The sequence below is a fragment of the Populus alba genome, chromosome 12 (assembly GCF_005239225.2).
Source record: "Populus alba chromosome 12, ASM523922v2, whole genome shotgun sequence".
Taxonomy (NCBI): Eukaryota; Viridiplantae; Streptophyta; class Magnoliopsida; order Malpighiales; family Salicaceae; genus Populus; species Populus alba.
The window spans coordinates 4816853-4838496 of NC_133295.1; the positions used below are offsets into that span (position 1 = coordinate 4816853).

Below are 21644 nucleotides of genomic sequence, written 5' to 3' on the forward strand. Positions count from 1 at the left end.
GAGTCAATATCTTGATATTAAAAAATTAAAGAAAACTTTACCAAAATTTAATAAAAATAAATAATTATAAAAAAACTTTTCCCTATACAGTCAACAATAATATAATGTAATATAATATATATTCATAGAACATCGTGTACATAAAATGTAAGGTTATTACTCGCAGATTACAAAGTAAATAATATAAAAAATTATTAAAATTAAAATAATTAATTCCTACAAAATTTTATGTTTTATAATGAATAAGTAATATTAATTTTTTTTATTTTTTTATTTCTATTTATACATAGCGTAAAATCCTAAAATAACGTAAAATAACATATGCAACTCACTCCCAGACTATATAGTATTGTATTAATCTTTTATTTAACAAAAACACTTTAAAATAAGTGATAAATAACATAAGTTACTAAAAAATGAATACTTCAAAATTCATTAAATTATTAAATTTAATTATTAGTTATTTTTCAATATTATTTTTTCTTTAATACATTATGTTATTTTTATTTTATTTTTAACAAATAGGGATAATATTACAAAAGGTGATATTTATTAAAAATTTGATTAATTAATATTTTTATTAATTATGTTTTTGATATTATCTTATTTTTTTTTTATTCATTTGAACAAACATTGATTTGAAACAAAGGCAAGATTCATTAAAAATGACTTATACAAGTCTTTTAATGTCTGGATTATTAATTTATATTCAAGTTACAATGAGTTTAATTATGCTTACCAAATTTATATAAAAAGCTTTTAATAAAACATATTTATTTAATAAACATTAAAATTCATTAATTTTTAAATAACTCTAAATAACATATTATACATTAAGAGATATTATGATTTACTTAAATAACACACATGCCAAAAATAATTCTTTTGTAAAATTAGGAGTTCGGCTTGATCGCTTTTACAAAGCGGTAAAAAAATGAACGTGGTGTGCGGTAAGAACATTATTTATTTAAATTTGTTTTAATATATTGATATAAAAAATAAATTAAAAAATATTATTTTAATACTATATAAAATAAAAATACTTTAAATTACAATATTTCAATAAATTATATCCAAACTCGGCAAAGTTTGACAATCCATCTTTTGTCAATCAAACGAGAATCTTACTTCTAAAAACGGCATCATTAGTAACAATTATTTTGTTTGTAAATAATTAGCCCATAGGGTAAAGTAATTCCCCAGCGAATCATTTTCCCATGCAAACGAATCATAGCCTGGTAGGTAACAAAAACGAAAGTTCTTTAGTGGGGTACAACTGCTTTTGGGCTTACCTTTACCTTTTCCTATCTTCCTCCATGTGCGTTGGCATACATAAACTCTAACATATTTTTTGTTAATATATATTTTTTCGTGTTGTTTATAATTATATTCAAATAATATTTTTTTAATTTTTTTAAAAATAATTTTCACATCAACATATAAAAAAAAGATACAAAATATTAAAAAAAAATTAAATTTAATAAAAAAATTTCCACCTATCCTCAAAAACCTTTTTGGGTATGTTTATTTTGGTGGTTGAGATTGAATTCTGTACATGAGACCCACCAACCCTGTTTGTTTTTTTTAATTTTAAAAGTATATTTTTAAAAATTTCAAGATTTTATTTTTTTTCTTTACTTTAAATTAATAATTTTTGGATGTTTTCGAATTATTTTGATGTGCTAATGACAAAAATAAATTTTTAAAAATAAAATTTTTTTATTATAATACATTTTCAAGTAAAAAATACTTTGAAAAGTAATCGCTACCACACTTTCAAACACACCCTAAAAAACAAGAAAACTTAGCTTTTATTATTGAATTTTATGTATAATTAATTATACTTACCCTCAATTTCAACCACAACTAGTAAATAAATTTGCTAATCACCTTGATAAAAAAGAACAAGATGACATGGTTATAAAGGATAGCCAATCTTGCTCTCTCATGAACATTTTCTAGGCGTTATTTAAAATTGTGTTTCAAAACATATTTCATAAAAATTTAAATTAAATTTATATTTAAAGTCAATTTTTTAATGTTTTTAAATTATTTTAATATATTAATATTAAAAATAATTGTTTAAAAATACTATTTTAATATATATTAAAAAAAACATTTTAAAAACAACTTCACACGTATCTTTAATAACACCGCCTCAAGTCGGTCTTACTACTACGTGACAAATGGTTTTTCTTTGTAAAAAGACACTTGCTTTTCATCGTTGGAAGCCAGAGGGAAAAAGCAAAGAAATGGAAAATGTAGTTGCAGGGTGACTCTGTTGAATTAAACTCAACCTCTAGATGGTCAAGGAAGGCAACCACCAGCTGCCACCGACCAGCCACCAACCGACCAGCCGCCAGCCACCAGCCGCAGCCGCCAGCCGCCCCCACAGCCGCCAGCCGCCTTCACACTTGAAGGTTGAATTTTCTTGTTTTGATTTCGTGTATAAATAGAGTGCCCAGCTTATGTTATATGTGTGGAGAGAATTGAGAGAAACACTAGAAAGAGAAAGAGAGAGAGAGGGCGTGTAATTGTTAAGCTTTTGTGTTTAATTGTAAGCTTCGGATTTTGTAATAAAACCAGTGTGTTTTATCCCCTCTGAGTGTTTCAAAGCCACCACCAGTGGTTTCTCCCACCAACAATTGGTATCAGAGCCCCGTTCGTCGGAAAACAGAAGTGTTTTGGGGTATATCCGAATTTTCAAATTTGTCCAAAACAAGTTTTGATCATTCCAAAGTGTAGAGCTCATCAAGACGAACTCACTGCCGCAAGAATCAGCCTGATCGGAGGAGGAGGTAGCTCACACGCGCCGCCTGAAGATTCTGCCCAGAAGACCACGCGCAGCCACGCGCGCCAGAGGTTGAAGACGACTGACGTGCACGCGCGCCATATTCAAGCCGCGCCGAGCCGTTCACGCCGAGTCCAGCCGAGCCACAAGCCGCGCCGCACTCCGCGCCGAGCCGAGCCGCTTTAAAGCCTCAGCCGAGCCGAAGGAATATTCCCCAGAATATTCCACAGAATATTCCCGGTTCAACCCAGCGAACCGCCCGCCGTACAGAAGTGATGTTTTGACCGGTTCACCCATTTTCTGACCCGATTTCAACAAAGTCAGACCGGTTCCCTACTATTTGGACCATTCCGGATCGATCTACAGTGTCCGTTTGGCCAAATTCGGCTTCCAGAAGGCGATATAGTCATTAAAAGAGCAAAATGACTACAGAAGGTACACATACACTCATCCCTAAGCTGACCAAAGACAACTATGATAGTTGGTGCATCAGATTGAAGGCATTTCTTGGGTCACAAGAGTGTTTGGATATTGTACAAACTGGTTATGATGAACCAGAGTCTAAAGAAAGAGAAGATGCTTTACAAGAGGCTCAGAAGCAAGCCTTGAAAGTCAACAGAAAGAAGGACAACAAAGCCAAGACCATCATCTACCAAGGTCTTGATGAAGATACGTTCGAGATCATAGCTTCCGCTGAAACGTCACATGATATATGGGAGGCTCTCCAACAGAAATACAAAGGTGCTGACAGAATCAAGAAGATTCGTCTTCAATCTTTGAGAGGTGACTTTGAGTTATTGCAAATGAAGTCCTCGGAGTCTATTTCTGATTATCACACAAGGATTATGGTGATAGTCAACCAGATGAGGAGAAATGGAGAAGCCATCATCGATGCTCGAATTACTGAAAAAATTTTGAGATCCCTAGATCCAAAATTCGACTTTGTTGTTGTCGCAATTGAAGAGTCCAAAGAAGTGGACAAGTTGACAGTGGATGAGCTTATGAGTTCCTTGCAAGCTCATGAGCAGAAGATTGTAAAGCGAAATGGAGATAAGGCAATTGAGCATGCCTTACAAGCAAAGCTGTCCCTCAATGACAGATATGAGCAAGGGGAGACTTCATCAAGTGGCTACACCACTCAAGGAGGAAGTCAACAATCCAGAGGAGGATTCCAGAGATTCCAAGGAAGAGGTTCTTGGAATACAAGCTTTAGAGGAAGAGGTGGTAGAAACACCACCAGAGGAGGCCGAGGACAACAAGCATTCACTCCCAGAGGAAGAGGAGGCGGTTACAATAACCGTGACAAGAGGAATATCAAATGTTATAGTTGCAATCAATTTGGGCACTATAGCACTGAATGCAGAAGAAAAGCTCCGTTGGAGATACGTGAGCAAGCTAACTATGTAGAGAAGGATGACAGAGAAGAAACTGCATTTCTTGTCCAACAAGGACTTGATAAGAAAAAGGAGGACATATGGTATCTAGATACTGGAGCCAGCAATCACATGTGCGGCTACCGAGAGTTATTTAGTAATCTAGATGAGACCAAGCAAGGTCTAGTTACTTTTGGAGATACCACAAAGGTTCCATTCAAAGGTAAAGGCAACATCCCAGTCAAGATGAAGAATGGCGATTCCAGCTACATCGCCGATGTCTATTATGTCCCAGCCATAAAACAGAACCTAATCAGCTTAGGTCAACTTTTGGAGAGAGGCTATACTTTTTACTCGGAGAATTGTCATCTAGCAATTAGAGACAACAATTGGAGATTAATGGCCTACGTGAAAATGTCCAAGAATAGGATGTTTCCTTTGAACATCCAGTATGATGAAGCAAGGTGTTTGAGCGCCATCACCAACAGTGAAGAATGGCTTTGGCACCTAAGGCTTGGACATCTGAATTTCACGAGTTTGAAGATGCTAGCAAGCAAGAAGATGGTCAAAGGTTTGCCTCACATTGATCATCCAGATGAAGTCTGTGAGAGTTGTGTCCTCAGCAAACATCACAGATCCAGTTTTGCTAAAGAAGTCAACTGGAGAGCAAAGAGGCCACTGGAGTTAGTACACACAGATGTGTGTGGCCCAATCACGCCTATGTCGACTGGACAAAATAGGTACTTCCTCACTTTTACTGATGATTTTAGTAGAAAGACGTGGATATACTTTCTGAAGAGGAAGTCAGAAGTATTCAATTGTTTTAAAGATTTTAAAGCAATTGTGGAGAAGCAAACTGGTTATACGATCAGAACAGTGAGATCTGATCAAGGAGGAGAATATACAGCAAACGACTTTGAAGCCTATTGTACACAACAAGGCATCAGACATCAGACGACACCAGCTTATACACCACAGCTGAATGGTGTAGCAGAAAGGAAGAATCGCACGATTCTTGACATGGCCAGAAGTTTGCTCAAAGCAAAGAAGCTGCCCAAGCAATACTGGGCTGAAGCTATATCATGTGCAGTGTATCTGTTAAATCGCTGCCCGACCAGAAGTTTGCAAGGTGTTACTCCAGAAGAAGCATGGAGTGGTCACAAACCAAGTGTTACTCATCTACGAGTCTTTGGTTGTGTGGCATATGCAAAGATCCCAGATGCAAGAAGAAGAAAGCTCGATGATAAGAGCGAGAAATGCATCTTTGTCGGATATGGTGAAAGAAGGATGGGATACAGGCTATATAATCCCATCACGAAGAAGGTGATTACAAGTAGAGATGTTATCTTTGAAGAAGATAAATCTTGGGCATGGAATGATGATCAAGAAGCAGTCAGATGGATCAACACTGATTTGATCCTTGAAGGTGAAGAAGTACCAACAGTACTTATAGAAGAACCGATTGTGCCAGCAGCTGAACCACAAAGTCCGGTGTTTATACCAGCAGCTGAACCACAAAGTCCGGCACACAGATTCCCTGTATTCAACAGGAGGAACACACCAGGAGCATCATCATCAACACCACCATCAGCATCCTCGTCAGAAGGACCAAGAAAGATGCGGAATCTTGAAGAGTTGTACGATACCACTCAGGTTATGGAAGATACAACTCTGTTTTGTTTCCATGCAGATAAGGACCTACCAGAAAAGAAGAAAGCAATAGGTGTCAAAAGGGTCTACAAGCAGAGAGAAGGCATTGAAGAGAGAAGTGTTCATGCTTGGCATGATATCTCTCGATTGAGTTTAAAGGGGAGATTTGTTGAATTAAACTCAACCTCTAGATGGTCAAGGAAGGCAACCACCAGCTGCCACCGACCAGCCACCAACCGACCAGCCGCCAGCCACCAGCCGCAGCCGCCAGCCGCCCCCACAGCCGCCAGCCGCCTTCACACTTGAAGGTTGAATTTTCTTGTTTTGATTTCGTGTATAAATAGAGTGCCCAGCTTATGTTATATGTGTGGAGAGAATTGAGAGAAACACTAGAAAGAGAAAGAGAGAGAGAGGGCGTGTAATTGTTAAGCTTTTGTGTTTAATTGTAAGCTTCGGATTTTGTAATAAAACCAGTGTGTTTTATCCCCTCTGAGTGTTTCAAAGCCACCACCAGTGGTTTCTCCCACCAACAGACTCGTCACAGGGCTCCATTTGGGCAACAGAGTACTGGAAGGAATCCACTACGGCATGTGAGCAGGTTTTCTTTTCTTCTTCTTCTTTTTTGTTCTGCGATGCAGACAATATCTCTCCGACACGACCTTGAAAGCGGTGCAGTTTCTCCGTCGTCACTTTCCCTTTTGCACAGAGCAATGGTTGAAATTAGAGGTATGGACAGTGAAGAGAGAAAGGACTTTCGCTGATGTAATTCTGACCTCAATCAATCAAATTGGCCCCCTCTTTTCAACCTAATTATTCGCTTTTAAAAAACAAAACAGTCAGTAAGACAGTAAAATTTGCTACTCCTCTACTTTACCGTCGTGTTTTTTTGCTCTATAAAAACCATGCTAATTGTAAGTAACTTAGAGAGGGAGAGAGAGAGAGCTCTTTCTTCTTTGCCATCCTCAACTCCTTTCTGCGTGTTCATCAGCTTCCCTCAGTCTTCCACCATGGCAGTAATGCTGAGATCTCTGCTTGCTCTTTTGCTCTTCACTTCAATATTCTCCCACATTTCAGGTACTAGCTTGTGCCCTATTCACTTCCAAGTCCTTTTTTGCCTGCCTTCTTTGGCCGAAGCAAAGATCTAGCTTTTAGAAATTTTCCTTTAATTTGTATGTGTTGTTATTTATAGTTTGGCCTAGACCATACCATATTGCCTCTAACTGCAGAATATTATGAGCTTATGTGCTCTCTTAGTTATTTCTTAAATTGTTGATTTAATACCTTCTAAATATTTTTCTTGTTGCGTAACGTAGAGGTCTCATCAACAACAATAACACTACACAACAAGTGCGCGCATCCAGTGTGGCCAGGTATCCAACCAAGTGCAGGAAAACCCATATTGGCCCGTGGAGGCTTCAAGCTCCCACCCAACAAGGCATACACTCTCCACATCCCACCACTCTGGTCCGGCCGTTTCTGGGGTCGCCATGGCTGCTCCTTCGATGCCTCCGGGCGTGGCCGCTGTGCCACTGGAGACTGCGGTGGCTCCCTCTACTGCAATGGCATTGGAGGCACCCCACCTGCCACACTAGCAGAAATCACCCTAGGCAATGAACAAGATTTCTATGACGTTAGCCTTGTAGATGGCTACAATCTTGCAATCTCAATAACCCCATTTAAAGGATCCGGGAAATGTAGCTATGCAGGGTGTGTCAGTGACTTGAACTTGATGTGTCCATCAGGGTTACAGGTCAGGTCAAGAGATAACAGGAGTGTTGTGGCCTGCAAGAGTGCTTGTTTTGCTTTCAATTCTCCAAGGTATTGCTGTACTGGTAGATTTGGAACCCCGCAAGCTTGCAAGCCGACAGCCTATTCCAGGATATTCAAGGCAGCTTGCCCTAAGGCCTACTCTTATGCCTACGATGATCCTACAAGCATTGCAACTTGCACTCGTGGGAATTATTTGGTCACTTTCTGTCATCACCGCTGATGTGTGAAGGATTTGTGTCTTCTGATCACTTCAGTTAGGAGGCTGTCTTCCTTTGGCTTATCAATGTAGCTAGTATTACATATGTTGTTGCTGCTGAGGTCAAGGGGCTTGCTTCAGTGTATTGTTCCAGTACATAATGAATTATGTTATATATCTAATTAATATATATGGATATTGAGATTATGGATGCCTAATTTCTTCTCTGCTTTTTCCCTTCATTTTTACCTGCAATTGATTTATTTTTTAGTTTTAGATTAAATTTTTATTGTTTTAATATGTGATTTAAAAAATAAAAAAATACAATTTTAATTTTAAACATTTTAAAAAGTTAAAAATAGTATCCAACGCAGCATTCCACATGCCTTTGCTTTTATAGGGAGTTTAAAGGGATTTAGAAAGTTATAAAAGTGTTTTTTTTTAATAATATATATTTTTTAAAAAAATTATTTTTAACATTAATATATTAAAATAATCTTAAAAAATAAAGTAAAGAAAAAAAATAATAAAAAATTAAATGTTTTTAAAATTACTTTTGAAACCTCAAAATAAATGAGGTTTTAATATTGTTTGTAATTGTGTCCCATTTTTCTTAAAAAAAATTGAGGTTCTTTTATTTTAAATGTTTATAAATTATTTTTTATGCCAATATAAAAATAAGTTTTTTAAAAAAATAATAAAAATATTATTTTAATATATTTATAAAATATATTTTAAAAAACAATTATTATCATAATATCTATCATCACCGAAAGTTCTATTTCTGCCTCTTAAGTGCAAATGCAATTTGTTTTCACTTTTTTCTTCTGAATCCAATTTAGCATGATGACATGAACAGTTGAAGAACTATTTTGCATCATTATTCGAACGTCTTCGAATTATTGCTTGGATGCATGTGCATTAGAATGTGGAAGGCAGGTGGCTTAATTTTTTGTATAGATTATTTCAAATGAAAGGACGTAAATCGTTTGTTACTTTATTTCTTCTGGAGACATTTAATCAAACTTTTTTCTTTTCTTAACGACATTGTTAGAGAATCATAAATGGTCCCTGTATGCCTAGTGTTAGAGACCATCCAGCCAGTTTCAACGATGGCTCTGGTAGCAACAAGTTCATAAACGGCAAGAGATGCCACTCATGATTTGTGCTAGCTTGTGTCGACAGGAGCATCCCGGAGCCTCCCTGTATGCCTAGTGTTAGAGACCAACCAGTTTCAACGATGGCTCCGGTAGCAACAAGCTCATAAACAACAAGAGATGCCACTCATGGTTTATGCTAGCTTTTGTTGACAGGAGCCTCCCCTGTAATGGAGCTGGGCATCTTTATTGTCAGATGTTTCCCTCAGGAAATAATGAGGCTTTCTGTTTTTTACAACATTGTTAGAATCATAGATGGTCCCTGTATGCCTAGTGTTAGAGACCGACCAGCCAGTTTCAACGATGGCTCCGGTAGCAACAAGCTCATAAACAGCAAGAAATGCCACTCATGGTTCGTGTCGGCAGGAGCCTCCCCTGTAATGGAGCTGGCCATCTTTATTGTCAGATGTTTCCCCTCAGGAAATAATGGGGCTTTTTGTTTTTTACAACATTGTTAGAATCATAGATGGTCCCTGTATGTCTAGTGTTAGAGACCGACCAGCCAGTTTCAACGATGGCTCCGGTAGCAACAAGCTCATAAACAGCTAGAGATGCCACTCATGGTTTGTGTCGGTAGAAGCCTCCGCTGTAATGGAGCTGGGCGTCTTTATTGTCAGATGTTTCCCCTCAGGAAATAATGGAGATATGGTGAAAGCGTGACAGAGAAGCACGAGTGACCATGTCTTCACCTTCGAATACAGTGTGCTTTTTCCCTGTATATACAGATTCTTTTCCTATCATGTCTCGTTTTTCAATGTTTGAGCCCTTTGTTTTTTGGGACACAATACGGCTCCTTTGTTTTTTTACTTCTCTTTTTCTTTCATCTTTGGCCTGCACAAATTTATTGGTTAATTAAAAAAAAATAGTAATTACAAAAAATCTCCAATAATTGATTATGCTTCATTTTATATTTGTTCGAAGGTTTTTGAGTCCAGAATTTATTTAAAAAAAGACCTCAAAATCTCACTGACAACACATTCGATCCTCACCTTGTTTAGAAAATCTCGGAATCCATTTCTCTCACTCTTTGCGCCTAACACCATTTCTTAATCTCCCCATCATCAAGGCTGATTTGATGGCAAGGCCGCATCATAGAGTTGAACTCATAAATCACCTTCGAGGATTGCTTTAACCCTAGCTGGGAAATCTTGAGGTCGCCCTTCTGTCAGCATCCCTGCCATGGCTTCTTCCACAATCCTGATAAAGCTGTGCATTGGGGATTTTTACATCAAGTTGATTTCCCTTAATAGACGTCCATATAGAAAGGCTAGCCTCGTCTTCTTCCAATGGGCAGAATCGATGCCCAAAGAGGAGGCTACTCGCTCCCCTTTCTTGATTTCTTTCTTCAGATTATCCCTAATCATTCCATAATTTTTTTTTCTACATATGTTGTAAGTTGCTGCTTGAAAAGCAGAGCGGGATACTTGGCTTCAACTTGCCGTAGGTGTTCCACGCCACCATTATTGATTGAAGATGAATTTGTTACAAGAAAATTAGTGTCGTCGGAGTTTACAGTCGGCAGTGAGCAAAGCTAAAATAATGTTTGACAGGAAAGAATATTTTATTAAGTATTTTATCCTTAGTATATACATTATCTCTATTATATTTAAGTTTACAATTCTGATTACAAGTTTATTTAAAGACTTACAGTTTTAGATAATCAATAAATTAAATTAATTTTAAAAAAACTTATTATAAATAGAAAAAGTAATTATACCAACTTACCTGGTTGATCGTTTATGAACCGATCAACTGAAATCTGGTTTATTTTTAATATTTCTCTTTAAACTTGATTTTTTTTTATAACTAACAATATATATCTTATCTTAGCAAAAAATTATATTTGAATGGCTTTATGAAAATATTTACAACTTGGTCTTGAGTTTTTATATACTTGACTTCAACCTTTTGTTTTTGTAATGCAATCTTGTGGGTAGTGGAATATTATGTCAATATTCTTATTTTCATCATGAAATATTGGATTCTTTACCGAGATAATGATGGATGAGTTGTCCACATATATTTTTGTAGGATAATCTTGTGATATTCTTAACTCCTTCAATAATCTTCTTAGCTAATGAAATGACAAATACATATTGTAACATCTACATATTCAGCTTCACAAGTTGATAATGTAATTATAAATTGTTTTTTTGAACTTCATATGAATAATGTGTCTCCAATGTAGAAGAATAAACTTGTAGTGCTTTTTTCTATCATACATATATTTAGCCCAATCACAATTATTATAACCCACAAGTTCAAAACTATTATAAATATTCTTAGAACAAGCCAAAATCAATAGTACCTTTGATATATTAAAGAATTCAAACCCTGAAATGTTTTTTTTTTTTTTTTTGTAATTATCCCTTTAAAAAGAATACCCCAATGAAGAACTCATTATACAAAATGCAAAATGAATCTTCTCACAAAACACTATGAACTTATTCTTCACAAAGCTTTTTTTCATTTCTTTTTTATTTCACCCATATATGATGAGATTGCATGTCAATTTGTTAGTTAAAGGTGAGATTAAAAGATACAGCATCAAAGTGTAAAAAAGAGCAAAGAAAATGGGTGGCTTTTTAAACTTTGAGAGTAATGCTTATTGTACTCCTTATATTTTTCAAGTCATAAGACCCTTCAATTTTTGAAATTTCAAAACAAAGTCAATTTTAGTTCCAAGCTCTATTTTTATTATTTTCAAGTCCCAGGTTTGAGAGGGAAGAAAGAGTCATCAAATTCATATGGTAAATAGAGAAAATTGATGTTGACACCGATTTTATTGGTCAAAATGATCAATCCTAGTGTAAATGGGTTTTATTTGGTGAGAGAAGTTCAAATTAGATGTTTTTTTCACCTTCATATTACCTAAAAAATTAGATCCAAGCTTGAAAAGAATTTTAGTTTCAAGTTGATTTCGAGTTTTTGTGTCACTTTTTAGGTTTCTTAAGGTCATTAATGATTTTAACAGGGTGTTTAGGGTGTTTTAAAGATGTTTTAGGTCAAAATGAGTTTTTTGGTGAAAAAATCATCAATTTTTTTTAGCCATTACAACAACTAAAATTTATGGAAAAACAAATGATATAGAGAATGCATTGTCTAACTTTATTTTTTTAAAAAAAAAATTTAGATTGAACAACATGTCATCCGCTTTATTTATAATTAAAAAATTAAAAATTCTTACAGAGATAAAAATTAAAATAAAAAATAAATTAGAGTACAGTTATAAATTTCTTAAGAAAAGACCACCTTACCTTCTCGTTAATTTTGTCAAATAACTATTCTATATTCATAGAGCTACAGTAACTTCTCCTCTTCCTTCTCCTTCGGGTCTTTGTTAATGTATGTAAATGGTTATGCTATTTAAAACAGTAAAGGTACCGTAAATAGTTGGATCCAATGTAGTCTAACTCTAAGAAATCTATCCATGGAGTCATCCTGCCTCTTCCTAAAGGAAATCTGATTCTTTTAAAAGAACTCGCATCCTTTTGTCCCTCTCTTCACATTTATTCCATTCTCTTCTTCCTCGTAAACGCCTACCATATATTCTTGACTTGATTACTAAGCGAGTCAGTTTTCGAAAATGCCTGAAAATTAAGGGCAAAAACGCCTGGTGGCACATTGTTGAACAACAGCTTTTCCTATTCTCTCTTAGCTTTTCTATCACCTTCTCTCTTTTTCTGACAACAAAATCGCATAAACGTTGTCGCAGTAGTAACAAAACATAAAAGGCCCTCGTATTTCATTTTGTAATCTTTCATTTCTCGATTTCTACCTTAAAAAAACAAAAAACTAATTCCTTTGATATATTTTTTTAGTATGGCCCACCTTGTTTCCGAACTCTTGGAGCTGCTGAGTTCAATACGTTTTTATGAGGTCAAACAAGAGGTGAGATTGGTTGTTGGTGTCAAGGAAGAAGTAAAAAATCTTACTCGCAAACTCCAGTCCGTAAAACTTGAGGTTGCAGATGCAGAGAGAAGATGGAGGCATGAACAGGACGAAAGTGCCAAAGAATGGCTCGATGACTTCGAAGAAATTTGCTATGGATTGGATGACGTGTTGGATGAGTGGGTAACTGCAATTCTGAAATCAGAAACAGAGTCAGAGTATGAAAATCCCAGCAAGTCTAAAAGGAAGCTGAAGATACATTCCTCTTGTTTCACTTGCGGTCAAGTTAGTCTGCGTGATGATATTGCTTCCAAAATGAAGAAACTAAATGAAAAGGCAGATCGGTTTTTTGGGCGGAAAGAAACAAAATTTGAAAAGAGCATTCAATATTATGCAACTGCTGTGGATGAAACACCAGTTTGTGGTAGAGAGAAGGAAAAGGATGAAATAATGAAGTTGTTGTTGGGGGAGAGTACTGATCAGGGAGGCCGAAGCTCCGATGTCATCTCTATAGTAGGGATAGCAGGGGTGGGAAAAACTTATCTTGCTGAACTAGTCTACGAGGAGAAAAGTATAAAAGAAGAGTTCAATTTTAAGATATGGGTGTCCGTCTCACAATCCTTTGCTAAGATCATAGCAGAAAAGTCAGACTTCCAGTCTGTTCCTCATCGTTTTTCATCATCAGATAGAGTTGGCTTGAATGATCTGCTCGAAGAGACAGCTTTGGCCGTTTTTGGAAAGAAGTTTCTTCTTGTCCTTGATGATGTGCAGGAAATCGATTCTTCTACGTGGTACAAATATCTGAGGTGTTACTTTGAGTTTGGTTTGCCTGGAAGCAAGGTGTTGATAACCACACGCAGTGATCTGGTTCCGGTTGATAACCTCACCTGCGTTTTCCCTCTACATGGAATTACCGAAGATGATTGCCGGTCATTATTTAGTCACCGTGCATGGTTTGGAAACAGTAGTACAGAGAGTGAAGATATGGTAAGCATTCATAACAAAATTATCAGTGGCTGCAAGGGACTTCCATTTCTTGTAAAGGCTCTAGCAAGTCTTTTGCAAGTCAAAATTTCCACAGAAGAACGGAAGCTTGTCTTGGATAGTAAGGTTTGGGACCAATACAAAGATAAACCTGGTTATCCTCCTCTGCTGCTGTGCTATGATGATTTGCCCTCCAAAATGAGACGTTGTTTCACATACTGTGCTGTTTTCTCCAAAGACAGCAAGAAGTTAGAGCAAGAATACTGGATCAATTTGTGGATGGCACAAGGTTATCTAAGGGCAACACAGATTAAGGAAGAGGAATTAGTAGGTAAGGACTACTTTGAAAACTTAATCGCTCGATCTTTCTTCCAAAATGCTATAAACGATGGGAATGGTAGCACAGCAGCATGTAAGGTGCATGATCTGGTGCACGAGTTCGCCCAATTTCTTACCGAGAACGATTGTGTTAACGTTGAGGTCAGGAGTCATGGAGTGATTGGGATGGTCTCTTCTTGGGACAAAGTTCGCCATTTGAAGATAGAGTTTTCGGAAAGGAATGCCTCATTCCCTGTCTCTTTTGATAAATTAAAAAATTTGCGTAGCCTCCTCGTTGACTACTGTATAAGTGACTATCCATTTGTAAGAAGAAACCAGGACGATTTATTAAGTCGATTGACTTGTTTGAGAGCATTGAAGTTGAGCCACATCTCAAGTGAAGAAATATCAGATAAGATAGGCAAACTGATACATCTGAGGTATCTTGACCTGTCTGACAATCAGCATTTGAAGTATTTGCCTGAAGAAATTGGTGAATTGCACAACCTGCAAACCCTAAACGTCAGTGGTTGCTGTGAGCTTCAAAGGCTACCGTATGGCTTATGCAGGTTAATCAACTTGAGGCATCTCAACAATTATCACACTGATAAATTGACTTTCATGCCCAGAGGAATCGAGAGATTAACTTCTCTGAAGTCACTTTACAAGTTTGTTGTGAATTGCTCCTACCATAGTAAGGAATCATCTAGCACTCTTGGAGATCTGCAAAATTTGAACAACCTTCGAAACTATCTCGAGATTAGTGGGTTGGGAATTTCAACAGATATGATCAGTGAGACCAGAAAGGCACAACTTAAAAAGAAGAAACAGCTCGTTACTTTGAAACTCAGTTTTGTAGAGTGCAAAGCGTTGATACATGACCAGGATGGAGAAATTATTCAAGCCTTAGAACCACCTCCAAGTCTGCAACATCTGGAGATAGAGCACTATGGAGGCATCAACATGAAAATTCCCAATTGGATGATGCACTTAGCCAAGCTGTCCAAGATCTGTATCTCCAAGTTCCGAAACTGCAACAATCTGCCTCCATTGGGCAAGCTACCGTTCCTCGAGTATCTTGAGATATCGGATATGAGGAGTGTGCATAGAGTGGGCGATGAATTTCTGGGAATAGAAACTAACCATAAGGAAAACGAAGATAAGAAAAAAGCTTTCCCCAAACTGAAAGAACTCAGATTTTCTCGCATGTATGCATGGGATAAATGGGATGCTGGGATCGCCCTGGAAGAAGAAGTAATGCCATGTCTTCTTCGCTTATACATTGGATTTTGCGATACGTTGGAAGCACTTCCAAGACAACTTCTTCAGATGACCACTCTAGAGGAACTGTCTGTGGATGATTGTTGTTCTCTGAGAGGCCAATATCATTGGAATGGTGGAGTGGATTGGCACCGTATCTCTCACATCCCCATCATCTATTTTGATGGAAAGAGGTACGTAAACTATAAATATCCTGCTTGTGATTTGGGCTTTAATTTCTTGTAAATATATTTTAACAAATGACAAATTTCTTGTACAATGGTTTTACGCACCTGTGAATTGTCAGTTGTTTCGAATGTTCTTTTGTTTGAATTTCTCTACTACTGATGAATTTCTAAATTTGCAAGAGATGGTCTAAACTTTTCTAATTAACTTCTCTTTCCTTTTTTTCTCCAGATTCTCAGAACAAAAGCACAAGTCAGAATCTGTAGAAAAAAAACCCTTTTGAAGCTGAAAAGAGAAGAAAATCCGAATAAAAAAGGGCCAAAGTTCAAGGAAATGGTCTTTACTCTTCAACTTGCTGGAAACGTTGATTTTCACTATCAGGGAAGCATGGAGGAGCAAGTCCAGCAAGATGTTCATAATTTACTACTTTTTTTTTTAAATTACAGGGACATAAGAAGAGATCATCTGTTTAGACTTCGAGCAGTATAAAGGTTTATGGCAACTGGATAGGAATGAATAACAGTGAATGCAAAGCATATTCTGTAGAGCACATACCGAAGAAACAGAGGAATTCTGCTTTTGAAGGAGATTACAGGTTCAGAAGAACGTACATTCTGCCACTCTTCAACTTGATGTGAGTTTTAACAAACTGCAATATGCAATGTGACAGTAGAATTCGCAGACATAATCCAAAAGTGTTTCTGCATGGTGATTGTCATGTGGATTGTAAAGAAGAGCATTCCTGAGAAACTCCTAATCATATGCAATGAGAAAGCTTTTGGTTGAGACTCGAGAGAAGTTGTACAATTGGCGAGGGACAAATTGTACGTAAATGACTGAGATTACTACAAGTGGTCTGAAATCTGTTTGTTGTGATCCTTGTGTTTGTGAAAATAAACTGGTAATCGATTTACAGGGACTGGAATCTGTTTTTGTTGCTTATAGGATGCAAAACCATTATTGTATTTTCCAGACAGCACAGACCTCACTAGTTTGTCTAATCAGTAGTCGACCAGGATTAAAATTTTAAAAAATCAACTAGTTCGGTTCGACCTAAAACCGAACTTTAGCCAAACCGAGCTAAATCGTAAACCAAAAAACCAAGTCATTTTGTCCTAAAATGAATATAAAATCAGTTTGAACTGATTTCAGGTTTTTTTAAAAAAATTTTAGTTTAATTACTTTTTTTTATATATTAAAACTTAAATCAAAGTGAAAATAATACCTTTAAAAGCTTCAACACATCTACTATTTCACACAAACAAGAGTGTTTCGTCTGCTACCTTATCTCTTATTTTGAATGCATGTAAAGTCATCTCCAAGTCACTCTACTTTCTATTCTTTTTTATATATTAGTACAAATTGTTTCTTTTTTCTTCTTTTTTTTCATTAAGAATTCCATTATTCAATTTAAGTCATATTTTAAGACTATATAGTTCATTGCTTCATGAACTAAAGTTTTGATTAATGATGGTATAAATAACATGAGATGATTTCCTTCAAAAACTAGAAAATAGTCACGTATAGCATCATAATGTAATGGAATATCCTATGGATACGAGGGGCATGTTAGCTGCAGTCTCTCTTTTTTCTTTTTCTTTTTTTGGGTTTATTGGATAAGTCAATTTACTCGATTCTGTATAATGTTTATACGCTCTCAAAAATAAAGTTGTTAATTTTATTCCGGTAAGTATTTTATTTTTTCAATTAGAATAAAATGTTTTGGTTTCGAAACGTTTCGGCATGTTATTTCAGGATTGTATTGTTCATATATATAATTCATATATATAATTCAAAAAACATAATTCAAATTTAAAATAAATTAATTATAAATTATGTAATACAAACAAATATAATTTTAAATTTTAAAATATTTCTAAATAGTCAATATTAAATAGAACTTTAACTTAAAGTAATTCAACTTAAACAAAATACAAATGATTTAATAGCTTGTTTAAGCTCGAACGAAACATGTGAAATCAAACCGAAACATTCTAGTCGAAATTTATCCGGAAAATCCGAACGGGCCGAGATTTGAAATGAAATGAAAATTATTCTATTTTGTTCTGTTTTTTGAATTGATATGATATATTTCAGTTATTTAGGATGAAACGGAACGAAATTAATAACCTTACTAAAAAGATGTGCTCTTTTTCATAGAGAAAAATGGGGAAGTTTTGTTTCTTTTTTTAGAGAAAAATTGGAAATACTTTCCCAAAGACAAAAAAAAAAAAAAAAAGTTTAGATCTCCCAACTATGGATTTATCAAAACTTAAAAGATAATTCTTGTGTTTGTTAAAAGTTAGGTGGAGAAATGTATTTGATGAGGCTGGGAGAAAACTTTTACTAAAAGTTCTTTCCTTTTAGGCTACAGTGAACTAGGTTTGTAGAAGGGTTGGGTGCCATCATTCCATAAAAGACAAGAGAAAGGAAAGTCCCTCCAAACACTTCTCTTGGATATTTAAATTAGCACTAATAGTAAAGGAGAAAAGTCTAAAAAACCTTGAGTTGATATAGATATATTGCACGGAGGGTGAATTATTCCGTTTATCTTTTATTTATAATTTTGAATTATATGAAGATAAAAACACTCTAGGCAAAGCTATTGCAAAAGTACTTTAAAATAATATTTTATTTATTTTTAAAAATTAATTTTTGATATTTATATATCAAAATAATTTTAAAACATAAAAAAATAATTTTAAATCAATTTTTTTAAAAATTTTTAAAAGCGTGTTTTAGAACACAATTTCAAATAATATCGTTAGATGTGTCGCAAACTAAATTAATTAGGTTATCCTCATGCATTGTCAACTTAGACGTATAGGAGCCCAACAATGACCACATGTTTATCTAGATAGATTTGAATTAATCTAAAAAAACAAAACTGAGTCTTGTTGAAAATTAGAAATTCATGAATTTGATGGTTGAGGGTGTAATTTATGGATAAAAAAGAAGTAGGTGCACTATTTTTTTTATCTTTCCTTTTTTACGAGGAAGGTGATATAAATACAATTATTTTTCCTTTTTGGAACTAAAACTACATTGATTACCATATCACATTTATGGCACCAATAAAATCTAGTGATTAAAACCAGTATTATTAAACCTGCCCCGGCCCGGCGGGTCGACCCGGGACCCGGTTGACTCAGTAGCTGAACCGGTCCGGGTTTAATAAAAGATCGACTATGGCAACAGCCCGACCAAAATCGGGCGACCCGGCTGGTTGACGACTGGGACCCGGAACGAGACCCGGGTTTTTTTTTTTTTAAATGCGGGATAAAAAAAAATTTTTGTTTAAATATTTCAACTTAAAATGATAACATAGTATCTTTTCAATGTGGGGTTTGAAACATTTTCATATATATACTCTATATTCACATGAAAAAAAATTATATTTTTTCAATGTGGGATTTGAAACCCATTAGTATATATACTCTATGTTTCCAAGGAAAAAAATCATGTTTTTTCAATGTGGGATAAAAAACCTTTTGGTTTAAATACTTCAACTTAAAAGGATTACATAGTATCTTTTCAATGTAGGATTTGAAGCCCTTTCATATATATACTCTTTGTTCCTATGAAAAAAGTTATGTATTTTCAATGTGGGATTTGAAACCCATTAGTATATATACTCTATGTTCCAAAAAAAAAAGTTATGTTTTTTCAATGTGGGATAAAAAAATATTTTAGTTTGAATACTTCAACTTAAAAGCTTAACATAATATCTTTTTTAATGTGGGTTAAATTTTTTAAAAAAAATATTATTTTAAACTTCATTATTTATAATATGTATAATCTATATTTACATGGATTTTTTCATATGAAATATTAAAACTTCAATTTATTTTTAATTTTCCTGGGTTAATCCGGGTTGAGACGAGTTGACCCATAAAACCCAAGACCCGGCCATTTGGTCGGGTCAACCCCCAGGCCGGGTTTAATAACTATGATTAAAACACTGCTATATTCCTGTAAAGATGAAAATATAAGTTTGATCTCTAGAAAATGTACTTATTAGAAAAAGCAGCGACGAACCCCGAATGAGACTAGTTTTACTCTTTAAAAGAGGTGTGAGAATACTCGAGTAAGAAAAAAAAACCATATTTATTGCACAATTAAACTACATTGGTAATTTGAATAAATAATGATATATCATTCAATGTTATTATTTAAAATCAAAATATATTTATCGACATTAACAACTTAGTAACAAAAACATATTGTAAAAGAAGAAAATTAAAAAAAAAATACTCAACATCATAAGACACTTTTTTCTTTGGTCGGGGCAATAATTTTGTGGCCAATCTTTAATTAGATGGCAAGCTAGAATTTATTTTTCTATTTTAATGGAAAAAAAAACTATTAAGATTAAAATTAAACTATAATAAGTGGTAAGAGAAAAGGTGTAAAAAATATTAAAATATATTAAAGATTTGTGATTAAAAGATGTTTGAGAGTGTAGTAATAATTATTTTTTAAAGTATTTTTATTTTAAAATATATTAAAATAATATATATATTTTTATTTAATTTGTAATATTAATATATCAACACAATTTAAAAATATATAAAAATAATTTTAAATAAAAATAATTTAAATTTTTAATAAACAATTTTTGAAACGCGTTTTTAAACAGAGGCTTTGCTACTGATCACGAACTTAATTATTTGAAAGGACAGGTGTGCAAAGAGACAACACTTTGACGTCATTCAGTCCACGTGCACGAATCCTTAATGTACGGATCCTGCTTTTCCCTTTTCTGCGTCCGTTCCGTGTACTAAAAGAGACGCGTTAAAACAGCAGCCACGCGGCCTCTTCTTTATTCAATTTTGCATCTCTTTATTATTATTATTATTTATCGAATCATCACCACTTCCCGTCTCTTCCAATTTGTCTTCTTATTATCATTTTATTTTAATAATCATGAAAACCTATGAATGTATTAATTAATTAACAATCAACGTTAACGATTAGAAAAAAAAAAAACCTAACCTTTTTATTGTTTCATCAACTGTACATCCAAAAAAAATTGCAGTCATAGTTTTTTTTCATGTATTTTTATTTTTTTATTTTTATAATTTTATTATTTCATATTATTTTTTTAATGTTAGTATTCATAATTTGATTTGATGGATTTTATATGGGTTCTTGCTAAGTAAAATAAATCTAATTATTGAGTTGTTGCTATATTTTGCAAAAAAAATAATTATTGTTTTCTAAATGATTGAAACTAAATGGGCTACAATTGAGAATTAGCAAGAAAATCCAACCATTTTAGTCCCTAAAGGGAAGGAAAAAAATTCAATTGTAAGATCCGAGAGAAAAAGAATAAAAAAGAAAAAGAAAAATAGATCATTGAAAACACACCAGAATTTTATCATTGCCACACGCCATCTTGGAAGGAAACCCCTATTAAGATGCTTTTATTAACATCAAGGAAGGCCACCATCAGAGCTCGGAGAAAGTTGCATGTGCCACCCTAATGCAATGACCTCCCCCACATACTAAGATATGAATTAAACACTAAAGAGGTTTTTTTTTTTAATTAAGTTTTTGATTCTTTAATAACTTTTCAATTTAGACTTGAATTTTATCCTACTCGAGTCCAATGAAGGCCCACCCGAAGAGAGAAGAAAAGATGGGAAAGAAACAAGTGGCCTAACTGGGTTTTTCATAGTGGTCATGTTTATGATTTGGGTCGTGAATCTGGCGTGTTAACCCGGGTTAATCAAAATCGTTCCAATATGTTATTATCTCAATATTAAATAATAAAAAAACATCATTTAAAAAAATCTAAAGTCAAACCATGATTTTACCAGTTTTTCATATTCCATTTAGACCCGCCAAATAGACTTTGTCATTTTATGTCAAATCCTATGTTTTTACTATTTTTTATTTTTAAATTTAATCCATGATTCTCTTATAACTCTTTAGTTTAGTCTTGAATTTCATCACACCAAAACTTAATAAAAACCCAACTAGGGAAAGAAAATAGGAAAGGGAAAGAAAGAGATAGATAACTTAATTAGGTTAGCTCATTGTAGTCATGTCAATAACTTGTATTG

The 21644-nt window shown here is 34.5% G+C and overlaps 2 protein-coding genes across 2 annotated transcripts; both read left to right on the forward strand.

Moving 5' to 3' along the window:
- Positions 1 to 6720: 6720 nt before the first annotated feature.
- Positions 6721 to 7987, forward strand: LOC118046276 (thaumatin-like protein). The gene is made up of 2 exons (XM_035055104.2): positions 6721 to 6888; positions 7128 to 7987. The coding sequence occupies exons 1-2, from the start codon at positions 6822 to 6824 to the stop codon at positions 7802 to 7804; spliced, it is 744 nt and encodes a 247-aa protein (XP_034910995.2). The 5' UTR covers positions 6721 to 6821; the 3' UTR covers positions 7805 to 7987.
- Positions 7988 to 12597: 4610 nt separating this feature from the next.
- LOC118046277 (putative disease resistance protein RGA1) lies at positions 12598 to 16533 on the forward strand. The gene is made up of 2 exons (XM_035055106.2): positions 12598 to 15584; positions 15808 to 16533. Exons 1-2 carry the CDS (start codon positions 12760 to 12762, stop codon positions 15857 to 15859), a joined length of 2877 nt encoding a protein of 958 aa, XP_034910997.2. The 5' UTR covers positions 12598 to 12759; the 3' UTR covers positions 15860 to 16533.
- The last annotated feature ends 5111 nt before the right edge of the window (positions 16534 to 21644 follow it).